Consider the following 26985-nt stretch of genomic DNA (forward strand, 5'->3'; position numbering starts at 1 on the left):
AAGATAAAAAAATACAATGTTTCAGAACGATCAGAACCAGATTTACGTTGGCCTGTAAGATAAACAAGCTACAGGGGGGCCTCACACTTGGAGGGACCACGTTCGGTTATCGAGCGCAGTGCATACATATTGCCAGTTATTATTTGACGAAGGAAGAAGGGCCTCTTTTATGTTTTGTTTAGCGTAGGACCACAACGAGCAGGGCCAACTGTGTCCTCAATCTATAAACAGATTTGGAGAGCGACTGTATTTTAATCCCCGGGTCAGTAATGCTAAATTAAGCAGATAAAGATGTAGTTTAAGTGTATAAATATCAAATACATTAAGTGTTTTTAGATAAAAGTATAAAGGTAAATTAAAAAAAAAAAAAACAGGGAATTTATTACATTAATGTATTATGTAACTATTTAAATTACTTATCGCGCTTATCTAATAAGTAATTTCATAACTTCACGGAGAATATAAAGGAAATTATATACCATATGCGATAACATTTTCTTTATTTTTTACTGTTTAATCACGATACTTTGCTTGTTTTAGATATAAAAAAGTATTTTTAGAATCTTAGGAGAAGCATTAGAAGTTGCATTATACATAGAAAGGATGCATTAGATATAAGAAGAAGCATAGATTTTACATTGTACGTAGGAAGAGCAAAGGAAAGAGGCATAGAAATTGCATTATAGATTGAAGGAGCATTAGAAATGTGCTTTAAATATAACAGTCATAGACTTTATACATAGGGAGGAGCATTAAAAAGATTAATTAGCTATAAGAAGAAGCAGAAAGTTGCATTACACAGGGAGGGAGCATTAGATTTAAGGAAGAGCATAGAAATTGCATCAAAAAGATCATTAGAGTTGCAATACAGATAAGAGGGAGCATAAGATTTAATAGTAGTTTTTAAAAGTCAAAGAGGGGCATTACACACAGAAATATTAAAAAAAAATTTATTTTAAAAATATTTTAATTTACAGAAGGATTTAAATAACGAAGAAAGTATAAAACCAGATAAAAATAAGAGAAAAAAAAAATGTGCCCCGGGTGAGGATCGAACTCACGACCTTCAGATTATGAGACTGACGCGCTGCCTACTGCGCTACCGAGGCACTTGTGCACTTCTCATTTAATAATATATAAGTAGATATTTTATCACCGAGGCTAAAGATAGGCGAATAAATTTCTTTAAATAATCGAAATTAATAATAATTAAATATAAAAGAGCATAAACGAAATGATATTTATGTAAAATTTAAAGAGCAATTTATTAAAAATATTGTTTATTTTTTATCTGGCAATTCGGCACCACGATCGCAACTTGTTTAGACGTCGTCATGGGAACTGTTTGGTAAGTTTTATTTATAAATAGGCCTAATCTTAATTATATACAAAATAAACAATCCTTAATTAAAAAACGAATAAATTTCTATCGAAATAAACACAAAACACGTTAATTTACGGCTTATTTACTTCAAAATATTTCATATCAGCTGTAATTTGATACTTGGATCAAGTTCAGGCTGGGACAATATTAAGCCATTTTTTATAGAATATTTGCTGGGTTTTGTATAAAAAATGGCAATTTGTGAAGTATCTGACACGTAAAATACACAAAAATGGAGAAAAATAATGATTAATTGAAATAATTATGTGCTAAATGAGTGCACAATGCTGTTTATGATTCACTTCCTGCATTCAACCTGCACACAATAACTTTCTTTCAGGCTAAGTTTAGTTGTGCTGATGATGGCATCTGCCTTTTTTTATTCTTCTTTTTTTACCTTCGACTCCGTGCGTTACGTAACCTCGGCTTTTGCGGTTCTGTTAATTTTGGAAAAACGGGAGCGTCGTCGTATTAAAAACACGTATAAGTTTATTACGTAGCGTTGAAGAGGTAAAAGTTTCATTGTTTTTGAATAAATTTTGATAATTGTTTAGTTTGTTATTTGAGTATTTGAGGTGTTATTTGAATGCGCTGGGAATTGCGAGCTATTATTTGAATTTGTAGGGCTCTGTGAGATATTATTTGAATTTGCAGGGTGCCGCGAGGCAATATTTGAATGTGCGAGGTATTGTATCCGAGTATAGGAGGCATTGTGAGACATTGTGTGTTCGGGCATTATGAAGCTTTGTCTAAGTATCTGTGACATTAATTGAATTATGTGAGTGTAAAGCAGCCTTAATGTAACTTTACCGCAACCGGATAAGCAAACTGACAATGTAGTGCGTTTTGTCTGAAACGGGTTTGTTGTCCGACTGTGTTAAAGCCACCTTGCCGAGCAATGTGCCTGTTATGAGATGTTATCTGAATATCTGATATGTTGTGAGCCGTTGTCTACGAAAGGTTGTTTATTATGTTATTTAATACTAGTGAAAAATCTGCAGGAGAAAGCAAAATCTTATTCCACGGGCCTTATATTGATGTCGCAGATTCCTTTGTAAACTTCGTATGCAGATCACTCATTGGTTAACGTGGTGGTAAATTGTTGCAAAAAGTTATACAGAATGATAGGGATATATTTTTTCTATGATGATATTTTAATTCATATACTGTATATTATATTGTACACAAATGTATATTATAATATAAAATTAAAATGTAAATTATGAAATTATTAAATTAAAATTAAAGAAACGAAGATAGAAGTTATTAAAAATCAAAGTATGTATGCATTTTTTGAGACACACTCCATTAAAGTAATCTAGAATGTGAATCTATTAAGAGTATAAATATATACAGTGTACTTAGTAAAGTCTTTGTGCATCGAGAGTTTTGAATAAGACAATAATATTGCAGCACAAGACGTAGGAAAATGAGACATTTGTGTACGGTAAAAAAACACATGAGAAGTGAGTGGAAACATGTGAACAAACACACTAGAAATGCACATTTTACCATCGGTGCTAGACGAGTGTGTTAACATTTCACGCTTTCTATTTGCATGTGTGGTGTGGGGCATCCTTTCTTAATAATTTGGTCAAACTCTTCGACTTTGTAATCAATATCTTTCCACTTCGTGCATCCTTTTTAAGACGGGAGCACTAGCTCCCGACTTTTATTGCTAGAGATCCCTCGATCGGTCTTGTCTCTTAGTGCGGTCACTTTACCATAACTATACATTGTGTTTGTAGGTGTAGCTATCTGCATTTATCGGTTTGTGAGTGTGTAACGATTTTACTGTGTGCATTTATACTAATCTTTGTGTAGAAGGTTTAGGGAGGTAATGTACTGAAAGATTTAATCTGTCATTCCTCTAATGTACAAAATATAAAAATTTTACTACTGTTGTGCATAAATTACACATACCATTACAAAAGTTAATCTGAAACCAAACCAGACAGTTCAAAACTTGAGACTGTAATTAGTTTACCAATTGTTTGTGATTAAGTAGATGGTATGGTAACAACTTTACTACATAACAGTCTGGCAAAACTAATATGCAGAATTAGAAAGTGCAGGACATTCAGTTGCTCATATAAATGAAATTACTGTAAGTTGAATGTATATAAAATTTCGTAAGCATTGATGAATTAGAAAGGAATAAATTCAAAAACAAATGAATTAAAATATATTTTAATAAGCTGTACATTTACATTTTAAATACTTTTGAGGCCCGACTTGGTTTTTTTAAAGGCATTACACAGTTAGAGATGTAGAATAAAATGAGCAAGATTAGGCCCTATAAGGCAAGACCATGGCTGGATGAGCTCCATGTGTTAATGTATGACCCATCCTTATAAACAGGATGGGCCATAGCTTTGTACTGTACAGTACATTATTTTATTTTAAAGCAATCATGTTGAAATTCTTATGCATTAAATTACACGATGTTACAAAATCTGTGTCTGTCAAATGGTTTTGAGTCTCCCTGTATTTTTAGTAAAGATGTCCACATCAATGGACATGGGTATGTGGCATTTTTATTTCTTGAAAGACTTTCAATATTTTGGTTTCCAAGGATGCCAAAAATGTTGAAAGTCACAACATAAGCTCTGCAGTAGAAAGTGGCTTTATGACAAATGCGATCCTTCACAAAATGCCAGAGGGTAATATGAGGTTATCTTGGAAACAGTGGGATTGAACAATCTCACCCCAATTGGTGTCTGGGGAAGAGGTTATTCAGGGTTGCACTCTCTTAAGCCCAATGTAGTGATTGTAAGTTCTACATGTGCCCTTTGGTATAAACTCACTTCAGACTGTTTAGTTGTGTTGTAACACAATGATTCGTATTTATGTATTGAAACATACATAAACAAAGAAAAAGTACAGGCAGCTACAGATCTTTCAGCTCACATTATAGTATGGAACCTTCATCATATATACAGTTTATCATTAAGTTGAATGTCGTTAAGTGGTACAAACCCAAATTTGAAATTTAAAAAATTATTTTTATTGACAGAGATATTCAAAAAATTGAATTAATTGAATTCGGCTTTACTATTCTGACTCAAAAAAACAATTAGAAATTGCTAGTCGAGAAATAAATAAGTTTAGTAGGGACAATTTTGTTCAGTTAAAATTATTTAAATATATATATATATATTTTTTAGGATGAAAACATTTGATAATTTAGTAATAGTAACAGCTGCTAAAAAATAGTAACTTATATGTGTGTGACCCAAATTTTCCAATGTCACGAGACAGCTGGCGGCAAGCACTCTTTGTCAATGTTATGCAACATGCATTTACTTGGAACCAGTATCAATATCGTAATTTTTAGTATTACAAAAAGCAACTATTCATTTTATTTAGTTTCTCTGCTTATTGATTTGCACTATTGAATTGATAAATGAACAAGCTAAACTTTGCATTATAAAATACTTTGGCAACTGCAAGAAAAGAACATTCGTACAAAGCGGTAAATATATATGTTTTCTATATAAGTCTATATACATATGAAAGTTTAACCAGTATTAATCACAATAATTAGATTAGTACAACATCGATCTCCGAAGTTCTTGTCCTCGATTATTGACCCCAGATATGTCAATTAATGAATATACTGTACTCCTTGTGCAAGAGGTTATTAATTACAGAGAATAAATAATTTTTAGAAACATTTCTTTATATTTAACACATTGTGTATTAATCTGCACAGCAATTTGTTTGGGTTTGTGTTTGAAGAACTCAATATAAGCATGGTTTTAGTAATGTGCACTTACAAATAACAATAAATAATTGAATTGATTGAAATGGATAAATATGCAAACGTTTTACTCGTTCAGATGCAATTAAGCATTGCGTGTCACTCTATACTCTTCATGTCAGATGGAAACCATTACGACATATGTTGAATCGAGTAGTGTGAATTAATGGTTGAGTAGCATTTCTATTAAAGAAAAAAACATATCATTTAATTGAAGTAACAGAGCAAGTTGATTCTTAGTATCAAGATAACTAAGTATAGCATCAATTTTAAACATTGTTTGTGAATTTTTGTAGTAATCTTAAGTTTTTCTGAAGGTGAAATTTGATACGCTACGCTAAAATTTGTGTTAGGAATCCATATCGATGTCGGTGTTTTATTTAACAAAGATTTCTGTTGCAGAATCAGAAGTGTCTGTGTTTTCTTTAAGTTAATTTAACTGCAAAATAAATTCCATTTAAATAATCCTATTAAACATCTTGTTAAATTTAATTTTCTATTTACGATCGATGGACAGTTTTTTTAAATAGGAAGCATTTGCTAAACAGGTTTATTTATACATTATTAAAGTGACCTTTTTGCTATGATTTTTATATTCGAATTTCAATGATTGAATTACAGGAATGTGTTGTTACCTGTTTAATCTTGATGTGATTTGAAATGCGTATAAATTACTATAGATTTTTCTATATAATTGTGTTCTAAATCATCAAAAATAGAAAACATAACTCTCAATTGATAAATTAGAGAGATAACGGAAGATATAAAAATAAGCCTGAAGAAGAGCCCAGGAGGGGCATCGAAAATGTTCGCCGATTTTTTGAAGAATTTCACGCCGGTTATTGGTTATTTGTAGGTTGTTGTGTATTTTGAGTAAATTAGAGAGACTGTTTTTTTAGAAAATTGACCCAAATGAGCAGTCATATTAACCGAGCAGTCATCATATGGCCAAATTAGTTTGATTGACAGAGCATTACGATGACCTGAATTTTAAAGAAGAGGATGCATCATTTGATCAAACTATTTTATATTTGACAATTTGATATAATTTAATTTAAATCACACATTTCACATTGATGGAGTTGCATCGATTGACGAAGGTAGTTAAAACATCAGCCTGTTGCTCTGGAGGATCTAGGATTGAATCTGAACGAGCAATAAGTTGACTCTGTCCCCAATCATCGAGCCAACTCATTGCAGGCTTGGCCAAACCTACGATGGGCATGGGGTAGAACCATTCTGAAGAGAACCATTTTGTATTGTAAATTACTGAAGAGAACCATTTTGTATTGTAAATTACTTAATGCACAGTTGGATGATTTTGTCTTGCCGAGGACATTGTTATTATCGTGTGATGTTTGTAGGCCATATCCTTCCATAATTGTTATTGTTTGAGGTACTTCGGTTTAGTGTCACAATCGATTTACTGCCAGTTTCAGAAGCACTAAATTGACATGTTGACTTTAAATTAGAATTTTGGATTATATCATCTTAATTGAATGATACATCAAACAATATATTTATATAATTATTATTAAAATATTAATTTAATTAATTTTTTTTTTTGTTTCAGATATTTCTCTTACTTAGAAACAATTTGTTATTTAGAAATGTCTTTACCTGCCCGTAGTTTCTACAATGGAAGTAAATTCTTTAGCCGAAAGAATTCTGTCAGACATTAATGTAGTTTTTAAGAAAGTTCCTGCAATGTAAGTAATCTATTCTTATGAATTTTTTACAGTAGATCCATTTTTATGACTCGACTTGTTCCTGGAAAATGGTCATTAAGTGAGCTGTCACTTATTAAATTCTAAGTTCTTGCAGATTTAATATCACAAGTTGAATGGCCAGACATGAGAAATTAATGATACTTTGTTTTCGTGTGTAAAAAAAGTAATGTGCAAACAAAAATTTGAAATACTTTTCATCTCCATACCATAGAAAGGGTCCAGAAAAACTCAAATAAAAATATTTAAATTTTTGTTCTTGTTAGTGGAGATGGGAAGTCGATAACTGATAGAAAACAAGGATGGCAATGATGCAAGACACAGCAAAAACAAATGCTCACGATGAAATGTGAACATGCTGTTATATTAGAAAGATTTTTTGATAACCATGGATATTGCATGAAAGCTTAAGAATCATCATACATTGGAATGAATTGCATATATAAACACCAAAGACACTATAATTTGCAATTAATCATACCTACAATAAAAACTATTTATGAGTGGAAACAGTTGATAACATATTAATTAAATTGATATAACACTAGTACAACACCACTCTCATAAAGCAGCAATAAGTACATTTGAATATAAATATATAATTTTTCCTATAAATAGTAAATAGAGAACCTATAAATAGTAAATAGAGATCTCTGTAGTGTCTATGAATTATTAAATGTATAATTTTATATTGAAAAGGCATTATTACAGAGTCATGCAAATTTGTGTATAGACTTTAGCACTTTATATAATTCTTATTGCTTGAAGTATTTCAGTTTAGTGCCATGCTTGATTTAATGCCTATTTTGGAGGCAAAGTGACATTAAATTGAAAATCAACTGTACTTAATTTTGAGCCAGATGTTACATTAACATTTATGTTATTGGTAAATAACATAAATTATTTTTTTAAATGTGTTAAAATGTCCAAAACCAGTTTATTTTATTAGTTTGCAAAGTTAAGAAGTCAATGAAGATTAGTTAAATTTTAGATTTTATGAAAATAAATTATTTATAAACGTTAACATTATGCAAGAGTATTTATTAATTTTTAAATATTTTTTATTTCAGTGATGAATTTGACATTCTTCCCATCAGTGATGTAGTACAAAACAAATGTCCAGTTATTCACATAAACCAAAAAGTAGCATTGGAAGGATGGTGCGTCAAGCATGTATACCTCTATGCATATTCTCAAATGATGCAATGGAAACATAGTCAACAGAAATTAGGTAATTTAAATATCATTTATGTACATAAAACTAATAACAATTAATATAAATTTATTTTTAAAGTTAAAACTTTCTTGTTAAGTAAGATTTTTAAGACAATGATACAAGATTGGCAGTTAAAACTCAAGCGAAGGCCAGTGTAGTATTTTCACTTCCTTATAATATACATATTTTGAGAAATGAATAAAAATGCATTTAATTAATTGAATAGGTTGAGTTTTACATAAAATCTAAAACAGACAGTTCCTAAACATAAAAATCAAATTATATCCACACATTTACTAGAAATAATATTAAAAAACCTATTTAGGTTGCATCAAATTTACTACACAAAATATTGTTAAGTCTCATTCATGAATAAAGTTTTGGCTATGGAGTCTTGTGTCCATGTGACTTTTGGGCACTGCTAACAATGGACACCTTCTTGTCCTCGTTCTACAATAGGTAAATGATAAAGCTATGCTGGAAAATCTGTCAAATTACACTTTTTTCAGACTGTTTCAGGTGTCTAAAGACATTTCTAATATGTAATACACCCTTTGTCAGAAAAGTTCCAGGACAACGATCGTAAAAAATAGAATATTGCTATTACCAATTAATGATCCTAGCTCCTGTCAGAGTAATTCCCTCAGCTATGTATACACAATTGCCAATGTTTCTGGAGGTCTTGGAAGCAAGCAGAGAAAGCTTCAAGTGTGATGCTTCTTAGCTCATTTGTCACAGTTCGTTGGATGTCTGCGATATCTTGATGAAACATCTTTTTCAGTTGCTTGATGAAATGTCCCTTTCAGTTGCAATCCTTTGTCAGAAAAGTGTGATTTTCTTTTTGTTTTCATGATTGAAAAAGCAACTGACTGAAAGGGATGTTTCGTCAAAATATTGCAGACATCCAATGGACTGTGACATATGAGCTAAGAAGCATCACACTTGAAGCTTTCTCTGCTTGCTTCCAAGACCTCCAGAAACATTGGCAATTGTGTATACATAGCTGAGGGAACTATTCTGACAGGAACTAGGATCATTACTTGGTAATAGCAATATTCTATTTTTTTTTTTAGCTTTGTCCTGGAACTTTTCTGACAAAGGATGTATTTCTTAAACTTAAAATATGAGGTAATTATAAACTAGTTATTATGACTATATTAACAAAGTCATATTGTTTTGATTTTAATGTATACAAAATGTTTATGATTAAAAGACCATATTTGATTTTAATAATTTTTAACCAGTTATTTCTATCAATTTTAATGCAACATATTGTAAGATTTTAAGTATAAATTTAAAAAGACAATCCTTATAAAATGAAATCCTGCATACAACAAATACAAGTTTTATTTTTTCCTCTCTCCACTCAACTTGTTTCTCAGTGAAATCAGAAAATGCTGGCTAAGAAACAGTAGATTGATGCTGTGAAAGTTTTAAATGTGTTTTTGCTGTTGGCATTTCTGCAGGTTTTCACCTGATGAAATGAGCTGGTTGCATAGAGTCTACCAACTGTGTGACGGTCACTTGGTTAAAGGCATTATCTAGTTTATGATAACTAAGATATGTTGCAGTTAATAATGCAAAGTAGTCCTTTCATACTTAACTATGAAATAAACCTAGATAAACAAAATAAAATTATAATAAATGAAACAAAAGTTGGATTCCGCATTCCAAATTTATGATTAAAAGTTTATAAAAATTACATCTGTTGTACCATAATTTTTGGTAATATATTGCTTGCTATAGAATGATTTTCATACAAATAAATCTGTTTGCCTGATAATGCATGGAATATAAAGTATTTTAATTCCTTTTAAACATTTATAACAGTTCTTAAATGAATAATAATAGAAATAAAATCATATAATTGCATATAAAATTTTAATGCAGTTTACACAATAAATTTGAGTATTTATAATCATTTATCATGTGTAGATTATTATTAAAGTAGTGATGTTTAATTTAAAACATTACTATCCACTTCATAAAAAAGTTACTCAAGTAAAATTATCATTTTAAATAATCTGAAAGCAGATTTATTGACACAGAGTGAATTTATATGCCCAAAACTTTTGATTAATTTTTCTGAGTTCTCATTAAAATCGATAACTTATTTAAAAACAGAAAGTAATTGTTTGATATCTCTTATAAAATCAAAACAAATATCAAACTGAAATAAATTTATAAACATTTTAGACAAAAGGAAAAAAAGCTATCAACATAAATATTAATAATTGTAATTAATCAAATATTATCTTAGATAAAGTATAGTTTTTCTTATTATCAATACAACATAAAGTAATTATCTATAATGCATTGTTTGAAAGATTATTATGAAATAATCACAATACACTTTAGTAAAAGGTTTGTTTTGTCAATAAACAAATTATACTAAAATATGTAACATTTAACCACCCATTCATTTAAAAAAAGATACTGGAGATCCTGCCAAATTAATTCTTGTTGGCCATTTGTTATTAATTTAACAAATATTCAAACCATTCAATAAGAAGTTACTTTACTTTTTAATAAATTATGAAATTTTGCTTTAATTTAAGCAAAATGAAAGCAATGTATGGCCCACCATATAAAAAGACTGTCCATTCTAAACATCTTTAATTAAATAAATGAGTTTTTTCAAAATTAATGATTAAATTGGAATTTACTAAAGGAGATAATCTTCAATACTTTTATTTTATTGTGTAACTAATCTTCAATTGATTTCAACATTTTATCTATACAACTACATTATCTTTCATGTTACTTGTACCTATTATCAGTACATGTATGTTTCTTTTCACGTAAATAATAAAGCAAAATTCAAATTAAAATAGCAGAAACCGTCATATTAACTAAGTGATGGCAACTTTGCTTAACCTATTATTTTATATAATTAAATTTCTAGATGCAGTTGGATAATTTATAATTTAAATTAGACTGCAGCCAATTAAAACCAATTTAACTTGGCAAATGTTGTGCAAAAATGGCCTCTAAACATACAATGGTATACAGTTAACTAAACCAATTACAATTAAGACTTTTAGCCAGGAAATTAAGGCTAAATTGTTAAACACTATTAATGGATTTAAAAATGAATTTTGGTATATTATTTACGGAAAATATTCTAGGAAATTTAAATGATAAAAGTAATAATATAAAGTATTACTCAACACGGTACTAGTCTAGATAAATTATCCGAAAGTACTTGCACAATATTGTGAAGCAAGGCCAGATTAAATTATTTATCTGAAAATATACAAATCTACATGTTGAATTAATTGAATGTATATGTATTTTAATATAACAATTTTGCCATACTCAATAGCAATTAAGATTAATTTAAAAAATTATGATAAAATATATCCATTAACAGCAACCGATTAGCATAATGAATATTTTCAGATACAGCAGTTATATTGAGTTGGACGCGAGCTATACTTTTGATCAATCCCGACGTACAGACGGCGTGGAATATTCGGTTAGTACTTTAATGTAATCAATAAAAATTGTCCAAATTTTTACACATTAAATTTTACATTGTTGTTTTGTTTTCTGTTTGAATCAGGAAAGATCTTGTATTTAGCGGAGTTCAGAATATAGAAGAAGAATTAAAGTTTTCTGAATTGGTACTGAGCCGAAAACCAAAGTGTCTGGACGTGTTTTCTCATAGGTAAACAGTTATGTTTGGTGAAAAATAAATTAATACTGAATGATAAATATTTAAGCTCCTATTTATTAAAGCAATGAGATTTTACTTGTCACATTTGGTTTGTGATATTGCCTCGGCCCAAGCAGCAGCAGTTTCACAAACCTCACGTAAAGTAATGTCATTCCTTTCTTGAAAGATTTTGTGTTGTGACATAGACAGTGTCTATGCTCGACGACTGATCATTAGTGAAGCAAAGATTTTATTGATCATTTAGGAGAGGACTTGCACTCCCCCCACATACACTGTACACATTATACAATACAGTTTTGAGTGATTTGCAGAGAGAGAGAGAGAGAGAGAGAGAGTTAGAAATGCTTATTACTGGAAGCAATGTTCAGGTTCCAGTATGTCTTTGTCAGTCTTTCTTCAATTCTTATAATTATCTTACTGTAAAGGTTAAATTAAAATTGGGACCTCAGAATAATTATGAAATAGGAATAATTAGGAAATTATAGCAAAGTGAAGGAATTTTCATCAGATAATTTCTTTATATTGTAAAATATAATCAACACTTTGTTTACTTGATTTAAAATTTTTTAATAAAAATTTTTAAAAACTCAAAAAATGTGTAAAAATATTTTGTTAAAAGTTTTTATGTTATATAACAGTGGCATACATGCTTAAGTAAACCCATCTAAGATCATCCTATAACAAGTGGAGATATCCAAACCATCTATCTACTCTATGCTACATGTAGCTCTAGGGCATCATGAGAGTTAATGAGTTTAGTATGTTTAGAGAAAATGAGAATATATAATTGTTAAAATAACCTAAATCGAGAGAGAGCAGTTGTGTTTCTTTAATTAAAATGGCAGTATTCGAAAAGACACATACAGAGTATGCCAAAGTCCAAAGGGTTAGTGAGGCAAATGTTGGCAGGGCCCTTTTTGTAACTAATGCGTAATGTTTTTTCATCCTTTTATGATAGATAAGAACCTACATGTGTAACTGATATAGTAAAAATATCTATGTACTCGACCAATTTAATCGTATTCCCGACTCGTCCTCGTTGGAAGTTCGGACTCTTTCAATAGAGAAAACATTTGCATGCACAGTCAATTTAGAGTATATCCTGTGTAAGTATTTAACTTCTGTAGATTCAAAACTGATTATTCTGTTTTTTCACCCTCTATCAAAGATATTTTTACAGCATGTGATTATGATAGTCTATTCCCATCAATCAAACTAGAGGCTTGTTCTTTATTAGGAACTTTAATTATTTATATACTAAACATCCTGAAGCATGATACATAGATATTTAACCAAATGAACACCTTAATCAATTGGGTTATAAATCCGCTATTATTAATAATTAGACACTAAATTATTTGGCACTAGAGGTAGATGTTAGGTGTCATCTATAAATTGCTAACCAATAGTGGATTTATAGTCCAATTGATTAAGGCAATCATTTGGTTGAATTTAATTATTGGTAGCAGTAATATAGATTTTGGTTTCTTTAAGTCCATAATAGATTACTGGGCTGCAATTTGAAAAAACTGTACACTATAAATTCCCACTGTTCTCTTCCTGTCTGTCCTTCCTTAATCTGGAGAATGGAGATAGATGAAAGACAAGACCACATATGGAAAGCTTAGGGGCAGGTGGCCTCGATTAAGTATAAACAAACTTGTTAGGTGTATTAAATACTCGGCTCAGATGTCACGCCAACAGTTAACTTAATCAAAAACTTCATTAAGAAACTTCAGACTATGAGGCGTTAAATAAAATTAAAAGAAATATTTTAATCTTGCAAAGCGCTTTCAACGTAAATATGTACGTCGTCTTCAGGCAATTCAAAATTGAATAGAGAATTCGAACAGAACATTTAAATTTAAACTTTAACAATTTTTAGCCATTTTTGGGATATAGCTATTACAAATAAGATTTAAATTTTAGAATTAAATATTTAAAAATTGGTGCGCATGCGTTTAAACAAATAAAGACCAATTGGAATGGCTATTAATTATTTTGTAAACGCAAAAAATTGGCACGCGTGCTCCTTAACATGTATGACATAAAAGCCAATTGGAATGGCTATTAAGCACAAGTAAATTTTAGATTTTGAATTAAAAACATTTTGTAAATGCATATAAAATTTTGGCACGCATGCGTCTTAACATACAGCATAGAAGCCGATCAGAACAGAGCCATAAGTGCAAGTTTACATTAAAATTTTAAATATAAAATCGTGACATAATTTAAAATATATAAAACATGCATAACATATAAAAATAATACACACATAAAGAGGCTGACACGTATGTGCCTTGATTCATATAGGAGGTGCGGGAAAAGGGTGTAGAACTATTGTTAATTTTTTAAACGCCTGTATAAATTGTGTAATGATAGAGATGCCATTTCCACCCTGGAAAAATTTGGTGTATACTTTGTTCCCCTGCAAAATCCAATATCAGGACTATGCACCAATTATATAGGATTGACTACCAGAATGCTGGCTGCTCGCATATCTGAACACCAATGTTCGGTGGCACTTGGCAATTGCGACACGGAACTTTCCAAATTGGTGATACAACAACACCACATAGCGTTTTGGAATTGAGTAGCAATACTCAAATGCTGTGATGAAGGGAGCTTGATATATATTTGGGAGGCCATCTTCACAAAACTGCTCTCCCTGTGCAACTCCCCTGATGTCTGGATTAATTTATACAGGCGTTGAAAAAATCAACAATAGTTCTACACTCTTTTCTTGCAGCTCCTATATGAATCAAGGCACATACGTGTCAGCCTCTTTATGTGTGTATTATTTTTATATGTTACGCATGTTTTACATATTTTAAATTATGTCACGATTTTATATTTAAAATTTTAATGTAAACTTGCACTTATGGCTCTGTTCTGATCGGCTTCTATGCTGTATGTTAAGACGCATGCGTGCCAAAATTTTATACGCATTTACAAAATGTTTTTAATTCAAAATCTAAAATTTACTTGTGCTTAATAGCCATTCCAATTGGCTTTTATGTCATACATGTTAAGGAGCACGCGCGCCAATTTTTCTCATTTACAAAATAATTAATAGCCATTCCAATCGGTCTTTATTTGCTTAAACACATGCGCACCAATTTTTAAATATTCAATTCTAAAATTTAAATCTTATTTGTAATAGCTATATCCCAAAAACGGCTAAAAATCGTTAAAGTTTAAATTTAAATGTTCTGTTCGAATTCTCTATTCGATTTTGAATTGCCTGAAGGCAACGTACATACGTATTTACATTGAAAGCACTTGCAAGATTAAAACATTTCTTTTAATTTTATTTAATGCCTCATAGTCTGAAGTTTCTTAATGAAGTTTTTGATTAAAATAAACAAACTTCCTATACAAACCAGAAGTATTGTTCAGTTTATATATTAGATGGGACAAAGACTTTTATATTCAAAGTTTTAGGATTCCTATTGGTTCACATGCTCCTAACGATATAGCTGAGATCTTAGTTAAATGGGTCGAGGTACCAGTTGTAAAAAAGAAACACAGAGACTGCATCAAACTAACATGCAGATATGTTGATGATGTGCTAATTATTTGGCATAATGATAATTACATTTATCTGTTCTAATAAGTCAACTGATATTTAGAACTACTGAATAGCTTTATGGTGAATTATTTAAACATTTCAATCTTTAACATTGATCAAAGTGTTTTTCAAGTCTATATCAAGTGATTCCTATACATTAGAGATTCTATGACATTATTTTGCATACACTGCAGTAAATATAATTGGTAAAGCAAGCCATTATTATACTCATGGCACATACAAACAAAGAGTCAGAGAGTCAGAAAGAATTTGTACTATCTGTATTCAGTTATGGCTTTAATAGAGTTATTGTAGAAGTCATCTTTAAAGCACGCTTTAACTCCCTCCCTAAGACTAATAGAAGTAAAATGAAGCAGCATTTAGAATATTATATGGTCAAAGTCAAATTGCTTGCTTCTATCTTAAGATATACAGGATTCATTCATATATATAGGTGTTAAGAGATTACCTATGTTGATGCAAACCTTAATAATGGATAAAGACCAAATTGATGAGGATAAGCTAGGAATATATATGATTAAACTGGTCGAGCAGATAGATAGTTTTTACTATATTGGTTCCATGTATAGTTTCTTACCTAAATGGATCAAAGAGCATTATGGGTTCGTTACAAAAGGTGCCCAAAATAATCAATGATGCATTATCACACCAACAAATAAGACATTTACCTGGAGCTCGACGAGTTTTGGTCAATTTCCTGCCATACCTTATGCCTCCTGGCTATACAAATCACGTGTATTGTTGGTTCTCATATTAAGACCAAATAACATTGCAGTCAGAAAAGTAATAATACAGATAAACAGTTGTAGAATCATTGTTATTGATAATAGATATTATGTATGCCTTCCATGGTATGTTTGGCTCAGTTGTGAAATATGACTTAGTTGAGATCCCTGAAATTTATTTTATGTAGGACTAGAAATCCACAGTATATCACTGGAAATAACACATTATGCATTAAAAATAAGCATCAACACTGTAAATTGACTAAGTATATAGAGAGAGGGCGATTTATATCATTGTTTTTCAACCTTTTTCTAATAGTGGTATCTGGATTTGGTAGTTTTCTTGTGGTACCCCTACTTCTTTATTAGAGTTATTGCACTTGTAATTTTAGAAACATGCGTGTATTTCATGGCATCCATATGTGCTGCAGCATGTAGTGGCGTGTGAGTGTGCATGTGTATGCATTTTATGCATGTTAATCAAAAGTAATTAAAATAATGATGATAATTTTCAAATCATTATTAATTTTAGGAAATTACTGCTCCAAAGGCTAAGAGAAAAGCAATTTTTATCAATTAAAACGATTAAATACGAATTTGAAGTCTGTTCAAGAGCTGCCGAACGTTATCCTAATAATTATTATGCATGGAGTCATAGAATTTGGGTTATTCAAGAATTAATAGTAGATAAAAAAAATGTAAATATACAATTACTTTTAGTCATTTGATTTTTCTTTTCCTTCTAAAATTTAAATTTTAAAATTTTGCAATTTCAGATAGCCATTGAAGAATTAAAAAACACAGAATCGTGGGTATGTAATCACATTTCCGACCACAGCGGATTTCATTATCGACAGTTCCTCATAACCACTTGTTTAAAAGAAACTGGCAATCACCAGAGCCCTTCTCTATCCAAATCTCAAGAATCTACTATCGAAAACATACAGGATAAAGGAAGCGACAAAGATGGTTTGATAGTCACGAATGAGACATGGCTGCTGTTACGACAGGAACTGGTTCTAAATTCCGACCTGATAATTTCGTATCCCGGACACGAGGCATTGTGGTGCCACCGTCGTTTTGTCATCCACGCCCTGTGCCGCCATTCTCGTTCTGTGCCGAATTCCGTAACGCCCAAGTGTGTTGTCTGCGTGGATGGCGGCAGGGTGAAAAAAACTAAACTAGAATTTCAGACAGAATGCAAATTCTATATGGAAGAAGAGGATAGTTTTGTTAAGAAATGCTTACTGTTGATAAATCAAAAGGATTGGCAGCACCACTTGGCGACGAGGCATCTAGAATGGCTGCGTAAAGTCCTGTCATCATCATTTCCTCTCTCTTAATGCTTACGTTTTAACGGGATGAGACAAACATTGCTCATTAAGACTTCTTTTTACTCAGGTGATAATTAATTGAGAACATTTTACACAAATTAAATTTGAAGTTAAGACCCTATGTGATATTTTCTAGTGTTATAAAGTTACGATAAATGATTCAAAAAAGCCATTTTTTAAATAAAACATGTATTAAAATAATATTAATAATAATTAATTTTTAAAACAGTATAAATATAAACTGTTTTGTATATATACATATAACATTTTTTTCTCTCGTAGACTAAAAATCCAAGATTAGTAAATTAAAAATTAATGAGAATTTAATAGAGAAATTCTTAAAAGAACCAGTGAAAAAATACAATAAAAGATATTATAGAATCAAGACACTGTTAATTCGACTCTATAAAATAGCAATAATAATTAGCTAAGAATTCGAATTGTCCATAGGTAAGTTACTTACTTTTCTTCATTTTTTTTGCCTTTTATCTACCATTTTTTAATTACTTCACAAGCATTTAACTGTAAATTCAATACGTTTGTATTTCATAAAATAATTTCTGGTCTGAGTGTTTCGTACATTTCAAACAATACTTATGACGAGTTGTTATAAGGCATCCGTTTCCATTGGTGGCTGCTTACATACATATATGTGCTTTTTATAAAAGCTGATTTTAATAGAAAAGTATTATATATAAATGTTATATATATAATTATATATATATATATAGTATTTTTTGTTGTATTTTTCATATTAAAACTTTGAATATAATCTCTTAAGATACTTCTAGATCTGTAGATTTTATTGTAAAGAACAGAAGTAATATGCATAGTGTACAATTACAACTTGTCAATAATAGTTGTTTCATTAAAGTTGGAATCATTGAAGTTACAATAACGGGTGACCGCCAATTTCCCGGCATCCTGGTTCCGTAAACAACCAGACTTGTATAATAATAATGCAATGATACATCCAGGACTACTAATCATATACCTTCTACAGGCTAGAAACTTAAGTAAAGTGTACATTAAATGCATACCAATGTTTACATGTGTCATCTCCTCCACTTTAGAAACCAAAGTTAGATTTAAATGTAATTAAAATGTACCAAAAATCCAATAGTCAAATTTCCCACTTGTATTGTAGACAGTCCAAATGAACATGATGGTACCCATTGTCAAACGAGTCCGACTGTGTCGGAAATTCTAGGCATCTTCAAATTCGAATGAAAAGAACTGCCGGAAAATTGGTGGCGTACTCGTATTTAGAGACACTAGTTTAGAAATATTATTGAGAACATTAGGTTTTAACAAGGACCACATCATGTCAAGCATCTCAAACAATTCCGTCAACATTTATTATACATTGGAATCCCGGAACGTTAGAATACGAGCTTTCCGAATCTTACTCTGAAACTTCCAGAGCAATTAATCCCTATGCACATTAACTAGATATAATTTATTTAGAGTTTCTTTCGATTAGCAATAGTTTTAAGGGTCAATCAAAACCCAAAGAAAGATCGGATTGTGATGTATTATGTACATAATTTTGTTTTGTGTGATTTATTAGGTTAAAATTCTATATATAAAGAGAAAAAGTATTAGTTTTATTCTTGTGATTTTAATGGTTTGTTGAATTATACTGTTTGTTTGTTCACCAAATGTACATAAATTCTGTATATATAGATGCATAAAGTAAGAGATATTTAGATATTTTGTACTTGTAATCCCTTGCAAAGTTTACTTATATTAAAAACAGTTGAATTTGAGATAAAAGTTTATTTAATTTGATATTTGAAATGTTTTCTCTAAGTTGCTTTTATTCAGAACTGCTGGTGCATCAGAAACTAAATATTGTCGAATAAGTGCAGGATTTTACAATATATTTTTTACACTTGCACATTTGCTTCGTCCAGTGGTCGAGTGGATAAAATTGCCAAACTCCGATAGTTGGTTGTGAGTATTTTTTGGCTTTCTTCACATATCTTAACACCTAAATAGGAGCTGAAAAGTCTTAATACTTCATTTTACTTGTCAAAAAGTAACTGCTGAGACATCCCCAGGAGGTGTTGAGTTGCCTTATTCCATCAGTTCACTTCACTTGTGTTAAATTAAATAATAATAATAATAATAAGCAAGTAACATTACAATTGAGTAGAAAGACATACGTCACACTACAGAAGGCCACTATATTGAATATATGTCATATTGTTAGGAAATTCCTGAATACAGACACCCACACTGACATACTTATTTAATTTTTGTTTTGTTTTAGTTACTATGCCTTGAATCTGGTCCAGCATAGTACACAGCCACCTGTGTCAACTGAGTATAACTCACTAAACCCAACATAATAATAATAATAATAATCCACTTGCACATTTATGATTTAACATTTGTATGCCACACTTTAGTAATTTAATATGCTTGGATAAGTATACTTATAGAGGGCATAATGTTTACTTTTTTGTATTGTTACTCTCATTAAACTATAAGTTTTCTTTGATAAATAGAAGACTTTATGCAACAGCCAAAAAGCCAGGCTGTTAAGATGTCTGCCTATCACTCCGGAGAACTGGAGTCCCAGGTCTGGCCGAATCCAAGACAAGCTAGATTAAAAGGCCTTCTTAATACCCTCAATCTGTCAGCCATAACTTACAGCAGCAGAGCAGTATGCATTTGAGATTTGTCACGTCAACTACATTCTTCTTCCAGGAGATACTATAAAACAGATGTAACGTGTTCAACTACTGTACTTGTTTCTGTGTGTCATCTGCCTCATACCTAAGCATATAATGCTTTCATTGATTATATATAAAAAGTCAAGAAATCTAGAAATATTTCAATGTATTTATTGTAATTAGTAAAATATAATGTTTTGAGCACAAATTGTGCCACCCTCCAGCCACAGGAATGAAATTAAAATAGAATTATCTGTTATCAAATTACCTTTCGTGTGGCCAACGGCAAATTATTCTATCACCGAGCATTGCGAACTGGACTGTGCCACGTACCTGTATATTTTTATATTGTAGTTGGAATATTGTTCCCATCCATCTCGTGCCACCCAAAATTTTTGTAGGACTCGCTCACCTACGGTCAAGTTAAAACGGTGGCTCGCCACTATGGGACATCTATGTCTGGATTCGGTTCGGATGGCAGTACAGGGTCTGGGTTCAATTCTTCATTAAGTTTTTGGGAGCGGGTTGCCCGGGATACATCGTATCATGTATCTCGCTATTCGGGACATTGCGAATCCAAGACAGAAAGAGTTAATACCGAAACTCAATGGCACGAGGTATGTTCCTCATTCTTATCCTCACGAAACATAACATCTCATAATTGTGCATTTGATAGCCGATACATCAAACCGTCACTAGAGGTACCCAGAATCAAATCTGAGTGGGCGAAGAACACCCAGGAAAGAGTTCAAGAAAAATTATGCATTTCGATAGTTATGTTTTTAAACAGGTTTCGTATAGAAAACCATATAGTTATAAAGATAGTTATATTGGTTTATGGGGTTTTGCGATTACCGAATTTTTCGGCAATTGCCATTGCTTTGAAAATAACCTTTGCAGTTATAAATATAAATTCTGCAATTTACGATTTTGGAGCTTTAGTTATGGGCTTGCAATTATTAAATGCGCGATTTCTTTACGTTTGAAATGGTAAAATGGCGACCGCGACAGTCGAAGAAATTTCGGTCGCCATATTGAAATGCTCCATCCAGCCGAAACAAATCCAGATTCTCGCGAAATTCGTATACAAACGAGAATTTTAACGCATTTTGGATGGCGAAAAATACGAAGCGATGAATATTTATGCAATTTATATTTCATTTTGGATCTCCGTAAGTTAGAATCCTCTGTTAAACCGAGCGTTTCGTATGTAAATGTATTATATAAAGAAAGCGAAATTAAAAAAAAAAAAATTATTTTAATAATCGGATTCTACCGACAGAGGGCGAATGCACAAAAGATGGCCGCTCCCTATTTGTTTGTAGTTAGGTGAAGTGATCTTTTTTATTGTGTTATAAACTGACGAAAGAAAAGGTAATGTTGCAAAATTCGCTTATTTTAATTAAAATTAGTGATTAATTATCAAATTACATCGTATACACGTTTTTAAAGTGTATAACAAGACTGCATCGACACGTTAATAGGCGTTACGTGCAATCTCGATATTTTTGCATATATAACGGTCTTTTACAACGCGTGCTACGATTAATAATTTCCACGTTCATGTACTAAAGCATGAGTAATCATACTCGAGTAAAAGAATATAAAAATAACTGGAAGAAAACGTTAACGGAAACATGCTTATCGAAGGAAAACAGCTAGCGAAAAGAACTACACCTCGCCCTCTAACGGACAATAATATGAATTTTTTTTTGATGATTTAGGATAGGGAAACTGAACTGCTCCAGTTATTGTTTTTTTAGATTTAAAGCATCTTAATCATCAGATTTAAAGAGTAGACTGCATACTGCTGAAGTACTACGTGGGCTCACAAACTTCCATTTTTTCTTTAACATTAATTATATATTGTTAATAAATAAATATATCTAAAGAGATGCCTGTTTAGATATCATACAAATGCAGATATTGATGTTCTTTTTGTTTGGGTCTAAATCGTTGTGATCACATTTCTATGTTGAATACATTTTAATTCTTACTTCAAAATCAAAAAATAATTCTATCATATGTGCAAATATAGAGCATAAATAAAATATTAAATATAGAATGAAACGTATTATTAATACAAACACAAGTAATAAAGAATTTCAGATTGTATTTCTGGATCTGGTCTCATTAAGTTTGCATAAGCGTGAATGCAGTTTAAAATATAATGTGAACGCTATTCATACACGGTACTTGTGAACAGATAGAAGTACTCGCCGTCGAACTGTACGCTGTCGACGGCAAATTTGGGGATGGTGTGGTGCGGCTGCATTCCCCTTCTGGGGTTTTTCCCAAGCAAGGCCGGACAACTCGAGTAGTAAAATTTGTGAGGCATATTATTTTCTTTCTCCAATCCCTCTAAAGATTTATCTATCGGAATGTTTCCTAGTATTTGTTTCAGTAGGGTCAAGTGGCGTAGATGGTCAAATGTAGATGGTCAACTGTACTTAAGTAGCAGAGGTCCTTGGCTGCTATGACAGATACTCTTCAGGCTTAATCCAATTGTTTTCATATTTGCCAGATAAGTCAATGTTTCCTTTTTATTCTATCACGTCATTGTAGGGAGTTATCCTACCTTAGTATACTTGTATTTGGTTAATATCTTGTTCTTTGTCTTTATGAGCTGCATGTCCAGTTTATCTGAATTATTTTACATACACACTAATAGATACTTAATTTGTTTTAAAATAGTTCAAAGTTTAATTTATGGTAAATTTTATATTTAAAATATTTTTATTTTTACAGAGAAAGAGATATTTCAAAAAATTGAACATGGATTCGCAACAAATGCAAAATCAGGCAAATTTTCCGAAGAGTAATACTTATCCTCCGTTTGGCTTACAGTATCAGAACTCAAATGTCGGTACGAATCAGAATTACCCGGCAAATGTACCAACTCCGCAGTTTGACATGCAGAAGAATCTCTCTTATCCTCCGCCTTTGACGCCGTATCAGACCACTCAGTCTTGTTTGTATAATCAGTCTTTTCCTCCGTTTAATCAGATGCCTCCTCCTCCTCCTCCTCCTCCTCCTCGGAACGGTCCGTATCCGCCTTCTTTTCCGTCCGTCGACGTCCCTCCTCCTCGGTACCCTCCCGCGTTCTCTCAAGCTGCCGTGCCTTCCATGCAGCAATACGTGCCCCCTCCTAATTATGTGAATACGGCAAATTATCCTCAGCCGACGAGTTATCAGCCATATGGAAATTATTATAATGCTCTGAATGTGGGTGTGAATGCCAATTGTCAGCTCGGTAAAACCCAAGAAGAGCTGGATAAAGAATGGATAGGACAGTTTCTGTTGGTTAAAGGAAAACAAAAACTCCATCCGAGTAAAGAAGTCGAAATAATTGTAAGTAATTGAAATTTAATCAGTCTTCTGCTTGAGATTCGTAATTAAATCAGAGCATTTTCAGATTCCCGAAGTACAGAATCTACTACACAAAATATTTGCGTTAATAGCAAGACTGTCAAAGATAAGAGATAACTTGAAAGCAAAATCCTCAAACATGGAAGATGAAGTGTGGAAATCTGAATTAAAAGTGGCATATGGTATTATGGTAAGCATTGTTTAAATTTTGTCTCATTTATTTAAATCATATCTTACATTATTGTAATTTTTAGGACAAAATAAACCTGATTAGTGACAGTTTGTTTCAACCAAAAATTATCGAAAGACTGACACACAAAATGAGGAAAATAAAAAAGAAACGTGTAAGTGTACGTTAAATAGTCAAGTACGTACTAATTGGTAAAGATTTTAATTCTGTTTTTATACAGGAGAGACAGAGAAAACAGCGAGAGACGATTAAAAGGGAGAAACTGGAAGAAAATAACAGAAGAGACGAGCTGGATCGACAGATCGACTGCTGGATAGAAAGAGAACGAGAGAAAGTACTACAAGAGAAAAGGGTGCGGTCGGATGTTTTATTACATATTAAATTTAACACTTTAGGATTTAAAATAGAATATGCTAGTACAATTTTATTACTTAGTCTCTCTCCATGTTGCAAATAATAAGTGCAGATTTCCGAAAATAAAAAAACATTTTCTGAAATTATATTTGGATCCTTCTAGTAATAGCAGTAAGCATGATAATACACTTCTGTGTTGAAATCTGAGCAATATAATATAGAAGTCTCTTTACTAAGAACATGCCATTGTAACTTGTCCAGAAACATACATAATTTTCAATTAATTTTAAACATATAATTTTCTTTTATTCTTATTACTTTTATATGACACCCGTTTAACACAAGTATAACAAATTTATTATTATTAATAATTTTTTTAAATGTATAAAATTATATTTTAATACTTTAACAAACAGAATTGCAAATTCTAATTGTTAAAGTATATATCTAAGACTAGATTTTGTATCTACTCTTTCCATAGAAATAGTGTGTGCACCGAGCACTTGCATTCTAAGCAAAATTTCTTGTGTTTTCTATTGAAAATATATTTTGATCGATCGAGAGACTTTTGAGATTATTTAATTTTTTGTGTGTTATTCATGTTCAATTCAATGAAAGAAAAAAATTTGAATTTGATTTTCCAAATCAGTTCAGTAGAAATCTAGACAATGCGTTACATACTTCATTCATACCACCTGGGATGAGCATCTGGCACAGAATGGTATGCGGGCGGAAACAAAGCTGGCGGCAGATGTGGAATGACGTTATAAACTTTTGTTTGATGCATTTTCGCCTCCACAGATATGTTTTCACAGGTTGTATGAGAATTTTATATATGTTCTGGCAATGAAATTTCAGTTCTATAAAGTTCCATTTAATCATCCATTTTTTTGTTTTAAATAGTTTTATAATTTTCTAACTTGTCTCAAACTACCTTTTGCTCAAACTACCATTTGTAATACATAAAACACACCACTTCTCAAGGGAAACCAAGAATTAAATAAAACTGTGCATTTTATTTAATAGTTACAATAGAAATCTGTTAATTTGTCAGTTTTGCTTGATTGTTTAGATGCCTTACTTATAAAATTTACTGTTACAGGAAGAAGAATTGAAGAAAGATGCGGATAACATATTGTCCGAAGTGAGGAAGAAGATTCACGAAGCCAAACGGACACAGGAGAAACTTAAAGCACTGGAGAAACTAAGACAGACGAGAAAGGACGATGCCGAGAAAAAAGGTCGGCATTCATAACAGTGTTATAAATTTTATAATATGAAACTTGTTTTCTTTAGAATATTGATGGAGGTTTTATAAGTAATGTAATTATATCAGTTATACTGTGATAAGTAAAAATCTATTGTTACTTTACAGCTTTTCACATACGTTCGGAATTGGATGAAAGTTTCAAGAATGAAATATCGAAATTAAGAGAAATTGTCCAGAAACAGCTGACAGACTACAATGCAGAGGAAAAGGCTCTAAAAGTGATGCTGGAAACAGAACAGGAGGGTCAACGGGAGCAGGAAGAAATGAATCGTAAAGAGAGACAAGAGAAGTTATTAAATATGATGCAAAATGAGATTATAGAATGCTTATTTGGAGAAACGAGTAAGTTAAAAACTTCTTAAATTTTTTTTTTTGTAAGTATGGATATATAAATAAACTTTTATGTTTAGATATAACAGATCCCAATCACCCTTTGTGGTATTTTTATCAGTTTTATACTCAAGCGGAGTCAAATTTAGATGCATTATTACAAATAAGGTAAGTTGTAATGTCAACATTACACATTTACATTATATTTGTGTATAAAAATTTTCTGTTGGTTGCAAACTTTGTAAAATACCAAAAGTACTATTTGGAGTATGTTTTGCACAGTTTACTGTTAAAGTCAGCAATGAATCGTTATCTGTATTTAAAAATTTTTATTGTTCTTCCCTCAGGCATCAGTGGGACATGTACCTGGTGGTGTCGTCCGACAAGAATGGAAGCAACATCCCCGTCCACTGGGTCACACCGGATTGTCCAAGTAACGAAGTTTGGGCTTCGGTCCTCCAGACAGAAAGTGGCGAGTAATCTTCGTTTGTTTTAATGTTACGCAATAAAATAATTGTCATACTCTTGTAAATATTAATTTAATTTAATGTAAATAAAAATTCTCCAAAGTTTAAATGTTCTTTATATTCTTGCATATAACAGATGAGTCTCAATAAGAAAATCCGTTTGGCTCTGTTTGTTCTTAGGATTTGAATTATTTGAGAAGAAAGATTAATGAAAATGTAATTGTAGTACTTTTTATTCTCAGAATTTAAATAGGAAACTACCATCAAGGGGTTATCATCGTTGAAATTAATGATGAATATATGATATCAAGCAACTTTATATCTTTATTGACAAATCCATCGATAATACACCACAATATCGATCATATGTATTATGGGTGGAGGGATGATGATCATCTTTCCATTCATTCATCCATAACATCCATTTATTTTTGAAATGTGGAATGAAGTTGCACTTAAAACACAATTTAGATCCTTCCAAATAGAAGAAAACAGTGTTAATTTACACTTAACTCACAAAATTTAATAATTTAAAATTAATGCATTGACATTGAACAGAAATGTAGTCAATACATTAATCAAAAGTTTTGACATTTATGTACATCTATAAAATGATTTAATATTTCAAAAACGTTTAAAAGTACAGCTTTCACATTAAAATTCATAAAATTAGAATTCATAAAATAGAAATATAATATGAAAAATTTACATAAAAGAACTTTCAGAAGCTTAACATTGCTATAATAGCATCTATCTGGTGTAGAAAGGAACATTATTACAATGAATGATTTCTAAGAATCTCCTTTGAATGTTCGTTTCTTAAAGGAGTCTGCATTATATACTTAGAAATGTATTTCAAATATAAACACTATAATATTTGCTAATTAATGCTCCTAAATCTGAG

At 31.2% G+C, this 26985-nt stretch overlaps 2 protein-coding genes and 1 non-coding gene across 5 annotated transcripts; 2 read left to right on the forward strand and 1 right to left on the reverse strand.

Annotated features, from left to right (window-relative positions):
• Positions 1-1036: 1036 nt before the first annotated feature.
• On the reverse strand, positions 1037-1109 carry Trnam-cau. The gene has a single exon. It is a non-coding gene; the product is annotated as a tRNA-Met (tRNA).
• Positions 1110-1282: 173 nt separating this feature from the next.
• On the forward strand, positions 1283-18368 carry LOC111639584 (protein prenyltransferase alpha subunit repeat-containing protein 1-like). 2 transcript variants are annotated; one of them, XM_023385471.1, is made up of 7 exons: positions 1283-1348; positions 6721-6856; positions 7945-8105; positions 11493-11568; positions 11656-11760; positions 16619-16784; positions 16863-18368. In XM_023385471.1, the coding sequence occupies exons 2-7, from the start codon at positions 6786-6788 to the stop codon at positions 17427-17429; spliced, it is 1146 nt and encodes a 381-aa protein (XP_023241239.1). In that variant the 5' UTR covers positions 1283-1348; positions 6721-6785; the 3' UTR covers positions 17430-18368. The 2 variants fall into 2 exon arrangements, with proteins under 2 accessions (XP_023241239.1, XP_023241240.1); XM_023385472.1 differs by lacking the exon at positions 1283-1348 and adding an exon at positions 4530-4859.
• On the forward strand, positions 17777-26176 carry LOC111639582 (programmed cell death protein 7-like). Of its 2 annotated transcripts, none has more exons than XM_023385467.1 (9): positions 17777-17870; positions 22850-23452; positions 23517-23660; positions 23725-23814; positions 23881-24012; positions 25117-25255; positions 25390-25626; positions 25695-25782; positions 25962-26176. In XM_023385467.1, the coding sequence occupies exons 2-9, from the start codon at positions 22877-22879 to the stop codon at positions 26092-26094; spliced, it is 1539 nt and encodes a 512-aa protein (XP_023241235.1). In that variant the 5' UTR covers positions 17777-17870; positions 22850-22876; the 3' UTR covers positions 26095-26176. The 2 variants fall into 2 exon arrangements, with proteins under 2 accessions (XP_023241235.1, XP_023241234.1); XM_023385466.1 differs by lacking the exon at positions 17777-17870 and adding an exon at positions 21378-21475.
• The last annotated feature ends 809 nt before the right edge of the window (positions 26177-26985 follow it).

This window comes from Centruroides sculpturatus, unplaced genomic scaffold, assembly GCF_000671375.1.
Source record: "Centruroides sculpturatus isolate CEXI.00-Female unplaced genomic scaffold, Cexi_2.0 scaffold889, whole genome shotgun sequence".
In the NCBI taxonomy this organism is placed as follows: domain Eukaryota; kingdom Metazoa; phylum Arthropoda; class Arachnida; order Scorpiones; family Buthidae; genus Centruroides; species Centruroides sculpturatus.

What these genes read in the sequence shown, in the direction of transcription:
- LOC111639584 (XM_023385471.1), top strand. Translation starts at nt 6,786, where the DNA reads ATGGAAGTAAATTCTTTAGCCGAAAGAATTCTGTCAGACATTAATGTA. An exon ending in ACATAGTCAACAGAAATTAG is followed by an intron (nt 8,106 to 11,492) that starts GTAATTTAAATA and finishes GAATATTTTCAG; the next exon opens with ATACAGCAGTTATATTGAGT. An exon ending in CTGGACGTGTTTTCTCATAG is followed by an intron (nt 11,761 to 16,618) that starts GTAAACAGTTAT and finishes TATTAATTTTAG; the next exon opens with GAAATTACTGCTCCAAAGGC.
- LOC111639582 (XM_023385467.1), top strand. Translation starts at nt 22,877, where the DNA reads ATGGATTCGCAACAAATGCAAAATCAGGCAAATTTTCCGAAGAGTAAT. An exon ending in AAGTGGCATATGGTATTATG is followed by an intron (nt 23,661 to 23,724) that starts GTAAGCATTGTT and finishes TGTAATTTTTAG; the next exon opens with GACAAAATAAACCTGATTAG. An exon ending in GGAAAATAAAAAAGAAACGT is followed by an intron (nt 23,815 to 23,880) that starts GTAAGTGTACGT and finishes GTTTTTATACAG; the next exon opens with GAGAGACAGAGAAAACAGCG.